General features: G+C 41.6%; 1 protein-coding gene across 1 annotated transcript; it reads right to left on the reverse strand.

Moving 5' to 3' along the window:
* Positions 1–7,660: 7,660 nt before the first annotated feature.
* On the reverse strand, positions 7,661–8,863 carry LOC143624570 (replication protein A 70 kDa DNA-binding subunit B-like). The gene is made up of 3 exons (XM_077095176.1): positions 8,696–8,863; positions 8,499–8,619; positions 7,661–8,402 (listed from the first exon to the last, which is right to left on the reverse strand). Exons 1-3 carry the CDS (start codon positions 8,827–8,829, stop codon positions 8,211–8,213), a joined length of 447 nt encoding a protein of 148 aa, XP_076951291.1. The 5' UTR covers positions 8,830–8,863; the 3' UTR covers positions 7,661–8,210.
* Positions 8,864–9,608: the final 745 nt, after the last annotated feature.

Raw genomic sequence — 9,608 nt, forward strand, 5'->3', positions numbered from 1 at the left:
TAGCCTTCGGTACCATAACGGGATTTGCAACCCATGTTTGATATCTACTAACGCGTACGATGCCCACGTCAAGGAGTTCCTTGACTTGGGTTCTACACGCGTTTGCCTGTTCCGCCCCCATTACTCTGCGCTTTTGTATGACTGGCGTAAAAGCCTGGTCACACTTGAGCTTATGCTCTGCCTTACTTCGAGGTACACCAGTCAGGTCAGCTGGTGTCCACGCGAAGATGTCAGCGTTTCTTTGTAATAAGCGTTTGAGTAAGGTGCGCGTTGGATCAGCGATTGTTGGGCCAATTGTACAGCCTGGTCAGGGTATCTGCCATTGAGGGCCCATTTTTCTGGTTCGGTAATGGTTGGTTTAGCCATCTTTGGTTTGGGTTTAGATGAGACGGATGCGATGCATACCTGGGGGATACCGGTGATCATCGCTACACCCTGAGCAGTTGGCCATCCTATCATGCCGTGGACTGAAGATACCACGGCGTTGAATCTTGCCATCCCATCTCTCCCGAAGTCCACGTCTTCTGTGTGGGAGTATTTCCCGTCCGTGAGAATGACGGGGAAAGATAGGATACCCAGGGGGGTGTTTGTGCTGCCGTCGAACCCTTCCATTGAGGCGTAAACCGTTTCCAGGCGTTCTTTGTCTTCGTCGTCTAGCTTGTCGAAGAACTGCCTGTACATAACCGTTGACGAGGCGCCGTTGTCCGCGAGAGTGCGGGAAGTTATGTAATGCCCCAACTGGCTTTTGATGACGATGGGGCCTTCCTTGCTGGGTCCTCCTGGCACTCGCGGGAAGCGTACCTCAGCTTCCTTCCATTCGCATGGTTCTGTCGTTCGTCTTTTTCTTCCTCTGATGTTGCCATGAACCATGTGGATGCTGATGTCAACGGGCTTTCGTCCATTGCCTTTGTACCGGTTATCATTCCTTCCTCCATTCTTGATTGATGCCACAAGGTGTGCAAGTCTTCCATCCTTGACGAATGTTTCAACAACATCCTTCAAGGATGTACACTCCTCTGTACTGTGACCCTTTGTCCCGTGGAAGTCACAGAATTTGCTCTGATCCGCATTAGGTCGTTGTCGGATCATTGGGGCTTTTGGCATGGCAGTTTTTCGGTGGCAAATATCTCCGTGACGCTTTTGGTGAGTGGCGTCCACCGGTGTTTTCGGCTTGAAGGGTGCGTGTTATCCCTTCCGCCAACAAGAGGGCGAGAGCTGGATGAGGTGTCAAAGTTTACCCTTGACTGCCAAATACCTAGCTTCCTCTTCTTGTTCTGCCGGGCGATCCGAACATTGTTTTCTCTGGTCCTCTGCGTGTAGAGATGTGTACTCTGGGGAAGATCCCTACCCAGTTGCTTCTCCGTCTCGGCAAAGCGCTTGGCCGCCGTCATGATGGCATCCCATGTGGATGGCATGCCGTCTTTACCCGTCAACGTGCGGATAAGCTCCGGGTATTCGGCACCCTGGATGAAAGCGGCTGCGAACAAGATCTTCACTTATGTTGCCCAGACTCAGCTTTTTGGAGTTGAAGCGAGTGATGAAGTCTAGTAAAAATTCATCTTCCTCTCTCACGCAGTTGAGGATCGTCCACTGCTCTTCAGTATATTTCCTCTGTTGACTGAAGTGTTGGCTGAACTTTTGTTGAAAGTCCGCCCAATCATAGATGTGGTGGACCGGTAAACGATCAAACCACGCCCTGGCCGCTCCAACCAGCGTCATTTGGAACATATAACACCACGTGGGTTCCGTCCAGTTACTGACGGTTGCCCCCTCTATGAATCTGTTCAAGTGATCGTCTGGGTCGGATAGACCATCATAAGTACCGATGTTGGACATCTGTTTGGCACTTCTCGGGGCGATTGCTTCCGCGATGTCCCTTGCAAACTTGGACTTTCCCGCATTTGCGGCAGTTGGTCTAAAGGTTTTGGAGAAGTCACGTGGGTTTCCTCCCGCGTTCCTTGGTTTGAAGGTTTCTCCAAAATTCCTTCTTAGTTGGAAGTCCGTTTCCTTACGCTTCCCTTTCGCCCTGTGGCGAGGGTTTGCGTCGGTGTCGGATTCCTCCCGATCATTGTCCGAGTACTCGCACTCACTGTTCATGTTGAGCTGTTGTCGAGTATTTCCGAATTCGTCAGCCTGTTGGAGTGAACGCAAGCGTTCATCCAACTCAGCTTGGAACTCTTTCTGACGTGCTTCGGCCCACGCCTTAACTTGATCGAGTGTTTGGCGAGGAAGCCTCGCCTGTTTCTCCAACTGGGCATCAGTGAACCCCAGTGAAATATTGTTTACTGCACTTGCCCCGGCTTGGGTAACCGGGGTAGTGTTCGTAAAATTTGTATAACCGCCGGTGTTCCCCCCAGTAGCTGGGGTTGTGGTTACCGGGGTTTCTTGGTCACTTACTGGCCTTGGGACCGGAGTAACGTTAACCATTTCTTCTGAAATTTTGAAAAAACTGAGAATTAGTTCTAGCTTTTATGCACGGATGGCGCCAATGAAGAAACACTAATTGACCCCGGGCAGATTACGGATAATCTGGGGGTTAAATAGATGTTTCCCACGAGGGGTTATGTCCGGCAAAGATGGTTCTTCTAGTGACCTGCAAAACAGACACCGTGAGCTCGTCACTGAGAAGGGGGGGGGGGGTACCTCCTTGTGACCACCCTCCGGCGTGAGAATCAGACTAGATTGCTCTTGAATATAAGTGTATATTAAGAGATTGCTAGAGAAGATAAGATGTGATACGGTAATGTAATGTGTCCATACCATTCCAAGGTGTTGGAGTATTTATAGCCGAAGGTAGGTTTCCAAGCAGGTACAGCCAGCTGTAGAATATTCCTGTTCTACCAACTATGGGCTACGCACGTGCCATGCTGGTTGGTGGGTAGGGAGCGGCTGATAGTGACCAGGCCGGCTGTGTACTATTCCTTTTCCACCAACTGCAGGCTATGTGCGTGCCACGACAAGGGTTGGTGAGTAGGCAGCGGCTAATAGTGACAAACAGTACTAGAGCATGCTCCTCGTACTGTTTGTCGGTGAGCTGTCACCCTGTGATTGGTTCATGGGCTGCTTTGGTCAGATCTTGTCTATTTTGTCCATACCTTGGCAGGTATAGTACAAAAGATCTTCCAGAAGCATACAGACTGGCTCATTTGGACGGGAGTATTCCCGCCTTGCTCATTCCTTCAGGTGACACTGAATTATTTAGTGCCTTGTGCGTGTAGCCTTGCTATTAGTGCGGGTAGCCTTCCCTGATGGCTTGTATCCGCAGCTGCGGGGACAGGCGGGATACTTCACCATTGGGAGGCTTTCCCTGCGGGAACAGCTGGCGTACTGCGCGTAAGGTCTTCATCTCTGAGCATGGTGGGTCCTGCGGAACCAGTTGGTCTTTGCGCAAACGTCCCTCTTCAAGGTGAGTCTTGCGGGTCCAACTGGGCTCTGCTGGGACCTACCTCTTCAATAACACTTGCATCACGTGTTATAGAGAAAAAGAGTTGGAATTAATATTCAAATTTTCGAAATAGCCCCCTCAAGTTTTAGATCATATTTATTATGATTCTAAAATGGCGAAGGATTTAAGATGTTGACATTTTATCCCCTCATATTACAAAGATAGAAGTCAACCATAAAGAACATCTAATGTAAGAGGCGCGGAACCTTACGGTAAAGCCAAGGAACGTGCGCGTTCGAGCCGTGTTTTTCTTGACATCTTTTTAAAGTTGTAAGTTTCTTAACGCTTTATTCTTGACTTTTTACGGTACGTAAATATATATATACATGCAAGTACGCAAACATACCGTTATAAAACGCGTAGAGTGCTCAAGTCATGTCTTGACACAATTTCCATTTTTATTAATAAACTAATCTTACATACTAGTTTATGAAATGAAAAGGAGATGTCATAGACTTTACTAATAAACGTGTATATTACCAAATCTTTGGGACGATTATTAGTAAATTATGACCATGAGCGATTATTTTATTTCATATGACATCTTAAAACAACAAATATCATTTTATACATGATATAAAAAGTTGTTCATACTCATCCGCGCATGTGATTGAAACATTAATAACAAGTTTATTATTACAAGTTCAATTCTACTAACATTATTTAGCAGCAATGAAATGGGGGACTATCATGGTATATCACCACTACATTAGCGCGGTGGAAGACATCCAAATATAAGGTTGGGCACACCTCATAATCCACCCGAGGATGGAAGGCATCCTATTATACCCGGTGCGCGCGCCGAAAGTGACATGTGTGTCATCTTTGGATGGAGGACGTCTAAATAACAGGCTAATGCCAACGCCAGTGCTAAATTAAAGGTTGAGATTCCTTATAAACTCATATGGCCACGCACCGAATTAATAACATGTGGGTCATCTTATGATAAAAAGGCCCACGCGCCAAAATCGGCATCATGATTTAAAACCTTTTACAACCCGAAGCAAAGTAGACGCACATGAAAAAAGGTCCATATAGAAAGCATTGGGTCAAAAAAGCACTACTCCTCGCTCCTGAGCATTCCTTATAAGTCCAGCACTTCACCAAACCGCTTGCACGCCCATGAGAAGCACTGGACTGGGAGGTTTTGTAGGTGCAAGGTACGTCAAACCCGGGTATGACCTTTTATTTATTACATAATATATTATGTTTATTACATTATTATTATTGTCTACTAATTAGGCCCATTGGGCTGGGGGTTTGTGGAGGTAACCCCTAATCGGGCCTGACCCAATAAAGGTTAGGGTTCATGATGGTAGCCATGGAGTCCCTATACAAGGAGACTTTATCATACATTGAAAGGACCTTCTCTTGGACCCTTGGCTCCCACATATTTTTGTGTCTGTAAACAAGAGTTCATTCTCTTAGCAGTCACCTCCACACCCCCCACTTTTCTATGACAGATCTGAGCAACCAGAGAAGAAGATCAAGGCGGTGGTTCGTTTATCTTAAAGACCGGGGAACCTGAACTTGAATCCGACCCGGATCCATTTCTTGTTTCTTCAGTTGATAAGATATATTTGATTGGGGGCCCAAATATTTATGGAACATATCAACCACATGTCGACTTCCAATATACAGTTGACTCAGACTCAGTTGAGACATTTTGTTGTAGAACTTATTCAAATGTGTTATCTTTGATGTTTATAACTTGATAATGTGCTGAGGTCGATCGACCAATACATAACGTGACAATTAAAACATACCATGCTAATAGTAATCGTTGCCGCATGCGTCTTATCTATAATCTATATCTATAATATACATAAACGAAACCATAAATATCATACGTGTCGTGATGTGGTCGCTTCCCCTTTTTTAGAGTCACCAGATTTGCTTGATTTTTAAATGGAGGTTTCTCATGCATTTGACCCGAATTCACAAATATGGGTCTTATCAAACCCAAAGATTTATTAAACGGGTTATAACATCTCATTAAATTAAGAACTAATCTAATTAAATATTTGATACAAAAAACCTATAAAGTAAGGACACTAAAAATTAATATATGAATTATTTTAAAAAAGGATATCTATTATTTATAATTAAAAAATCAATTTTATAAAAATAAACGGGCTTTGGGTCTCATCAAACCCATATAGTTTTTAAACCGGGTTAAAACATTTCATTTATTTGTGAAACAATTTAACATCAGACCATAAGTATATTATTAACTTTTATATAATAAAAAAATAAAAATTTAAAAAATAAATAAATTTTAAAAACAAGAGGAATAAAAACTAGTAACTTATAAAAGCATAAACATTATTATAGAATAAGGGTTAACATATAAAAGCATTACGTCACTTTTATATTTTAAATACATTTCAATAATATTTTGTATAATGTATTAATTCATAACTTTTTAATGGTTACATCAGTTTTGTTAATTCTTTTTATAGAAGATGTCCACAATGTTCATGAATTTTATAGTAAACATTTGGGCTCTTTTTTCTTTTCACAACAGATCGCTTTCGTTAAAATGTTTTCTGTACCAACTTTTTTATATATTACGAGTAAGAGTGTCCGCGCGTTGCGACGGGGACACATTTTTTATTCAGTTATTACCGGCTCCTTGTGTTACCAACATCTTCGATTGTAAAATTTGGTTTCCGTATAGTTTACGATAGTAAAATTTGGTTTTTATATACGTTGTGATACCCCAAATTTTAGACAACAATTTTATCGAAATATAAAATAATATACAAAGCAGAGTACACGTGTTGTAATTATTATATTTTGGACTGCGCTTCATGAAGTTATCAAATGTTTTATTTTTAATTAAACACTTGTTGATGAACATGTTAGCGGCTGTAGTTGACCCGTTAATACAGAGTCATATAACTAGTAACCGAGATCGGCCCGTAGATGTTTGAACATGGGGCAAGTTGATTTCTTTAATATAACACGGGAAGTCATTTAACTGGAAAAGCCATATTGAAACGACCCAAATCTGGTCGGAACCAATAATAGGAGTTAAATTCAACAAACATATTAAAATTCTTTACCAGACATTATTAAAATTTTTATTTTATATAAACTGTACTTGTATTACAATTGAGCTTTTGGTTTACAAATATGGATTATTTTCTTGACTTGCCATCTGTTGTAGTATTGGATTCTATAAATCTGTTCTGCTGAAGGGTATCATGATGAATGTCAATCACCACCCTTTGTGCATGCTTTTTCACTGGCCTGTAATGGACTGATATGAAACATAAGCTACTAATTAATTTTCTTACATTGGGTGTACGGTTGTGTCCTTATGTACATCTCCAGTTGATGACAGTTTCATGTCTGGTTCTCTTGATCACTCTGTCATGATATGGGATTTGCGTGTGAATGCCTGTCAGGTTGGTGTTTAAGCTTTGTTTTAACATATTGTGATGTGTGTTATGAACAAAAAGTGTTGGTAGTCAAGTATAACGGGTCATATTGATATGGAGGATTATGTATTTCAACTTGTAGCCCAAAAACGGGTCAAAAAGTGTTGTGCAAAACTACTTAGCTGTTGAGTAGGCCGTTTCGTTGACGGGTTTCTGCTACAATGCAATCAGTATGTGTGCTACCAAAAATAGAGATGAAGGCGAATTGTAGGATGGATATATGCCATAGGGATGGGGAAATAAGCAGGATAACCAAACCGACCGAAATGAAGCAAAACCGTTCTTGCCCGAAACCGATTATGTCGAAACCAGTTTGTAGCCAATTGAGAGCGTAGGTTTGGAACCGGTTTGTAATTTTCTCCACCAAAACCTGTTCTAAACCGGTTTACCAAAACGAAACCGGTCAAAAACAGGGAAACCGTTCAATACCCGGACCGTCACTGTTCTTGAAACCCGTTTAAACCCGAACCAAAACCAATCATAAACCGGTTTTGACTTCTATTGACTCACTCGGACCGGTTTCAACCCGAACCGGGTTAAAGTTTTAAACCGGTTTGTAAACCTCTAATATGCAATGCCACGTGATAATTTAACCAGATACTTGTCCGAATCGAAAAGTGTCTCAGGGCCAAAAAAATAAAATAACAGAAATACAAAGGCCCGACATACAATTGTTTGGTGCCGCAATTGCAGTTAACAAATATGCCATGAAATCAAGTTAATGAAAATAAAAGGCTGCATAAATTGTGACAAAAGAAAAGTCTTTGTAAGTTAACGGGTTTCATGAACAGTGACGTTCGACTAAACCTGTTTGTCTAAAGAATTGTAAGTTATACGGGTCACCTATTATTTCTAAACATGGCACCTGGGTAATAAAGAGAGTACTTGGGTAATAATTATATTGTGTTACAAGTTTGTATAGTTGATACCGTTCAATAATTTTCAGAAAAAAAAATTAGTATGTACCTTATTTGAACAACCCGAGTTTAGTGTATACATACCATTGTTCTCAGTCAGCACTATTACTAAATCTACGGCCAAACTGTTGACGGCCCCTGGTATATGATACCTGTTTGTCTAAACTATAGTCAAACGGTTGAATCCAATTAGAGGTTGACAACGAATGTTTTAAAAAGTCAACGCAAGCCCCATTACAAACAAAAACAATTAAGCTTACACAAAAGATGTATCATATATAAAATGCAAATGCAAAGGTTGACACAAACAAGGCAACTAAATGTCATGCATGTTCACAGTAATCGAATTGTACTTGAGAACTAAGAGCAGTGTATTTAAAAGCATGATACATGGATGATTATTCAAGATGTCATTGTTGAAATTTTGTCCAGCAAAAACTTAGATTCACCCGCATAATCAACCGGAGTGACAGCTTTGGCGGTAATTTTTTGTTTTTTCTCATTCTTGTATTGTTGTGTTGCGACCATCAAACGAAGTAGGTGTGGGGCCCATGTGGCTTTGTTAAGTTGTGTTTGATAAGAACTTCCATCACCCTGTAAACATTTTAAAGATAGAAACCGTTATAAACTTATAAGAAGTTGCTATCCGCACAAATAAAGATAGGTTCCCAAAACAAAACTTTGACTTACATGTGCCCTCGTATGATCAAGCTCATCAGCTGAGCACCCTATTATTTTCTCGGCATCGTCACCAAATGCGGTAATCCAAGCTCCACCAGTTGCACTTGTAAACTTTGCGGACAGAATATACCTGCAAATAAAACACTTTTAAATAAAATATGATAATCATGGTTAGCAGTGTTTAAGTTGATGGCAGTGTCAGACACCTTAAATTACACTCAGCTGGGGTTTTTTTGCATGATTGACAGGAGTAACCGGTACCCTCATCACCAGTAACTTTCTTGTTGCAACTTTTGCAGGCGCGATAATAAATGGTTTGACCGGGCTTAAGAAAAGTCATACACGCAGGGGTCGTGTAATACACTGGCTGCCAGACAAATCATCATCATCATCATCGTACTTAGTATATCCCACCAATAGCAAAGCTATGGCAGGGTCTGAGGAGGGTAAGATGTAGACAGCCTTACCTCTAACCCATAGAGATAGAGAGGATGCTTCCAGTGAGACACCCGGCTCGATAGTAGTTTTGCATCAAGCCTTGGACATAAGACACATAACACTTAACCACCGGGACACCGACCGATTGGTGCATGTACCCTTGTCTTTCGGCTATCAACGCCACCACATGATGCTGATTAACCTTCCGCCACTTTTAACGTTATTTTCACGAGATTAGTAAAATAACGTCAAAATTAGTGCAATTTCACTTTTGCCCACCCGAGGGCTGCCAGACAAATGCGATTGTTAATGTAACTGAGTAACTTAAACTTTTTGTAGTTTTTAATGTAATAGCGCATTGTCCCTTTAGACATGACACGGACTTTAATGGTCCATTTTCCTTGATACGGGTTCAACGAAGCGAGTGGGTGTGCATTCCTGGTATGTGACATGTCTCTTCCTGGTGCGATCCTGCGATACGTGTTGAAAACAAACACGTTTAAGACAACGAAAAGGACGCTACCGAAACAAAACCAAAAACCAAAAAACTTAAAACGAAACCTTGTTTATTCTCGGGTAGAAGGTGGTTTTGAAAATTTAGATGTAAACGGGTTAACGGGCCAACCCATTTGTTTGCAAACACCAAAACTCGAGCCCGACCAGTTTTTTTAACCAAATTTA

Source organism: Bidens hawaiensis, unplaced genomic scaffold, assembly GCF_021521415.1.
Source record: "Bidens hawaiensis isolate Kalapana, Puna unplaced genomic scaffold, B.hawaiensis_p1.1 tig00003897_1, whole genome shotgun sequence".
Lineage (NCBI taxonomy): Eukaryota > Viridiplantae > Streptophyta > Magnoliopsida > Asterales > Asteraceae > Bidens > Bidens hawaiensis.

Coding starts and splice junctions, on each gene's coding strand:
- LOC143624570 (XM_077095176.1), bottom strand. CDS start 8,829: ATGACTTTTCTTAAGCCCGGTCAAACCATTTATTATCGCGCCTGCAAA. Junction 8,620..8,695: donor CCAGCTGAGTGTAATTTAAG/GTGTCTGACACT, acceptor TTTTATTTGCAG/GTATATTCTGTCCGCAAAGT. Junction 8,403..8,498: donor TTGATCATACGAGGGCACAT/GTAAGTCAAAGT, acceptor AAATGTTTACAG/GGTGATGGAAGTTCTTATCA.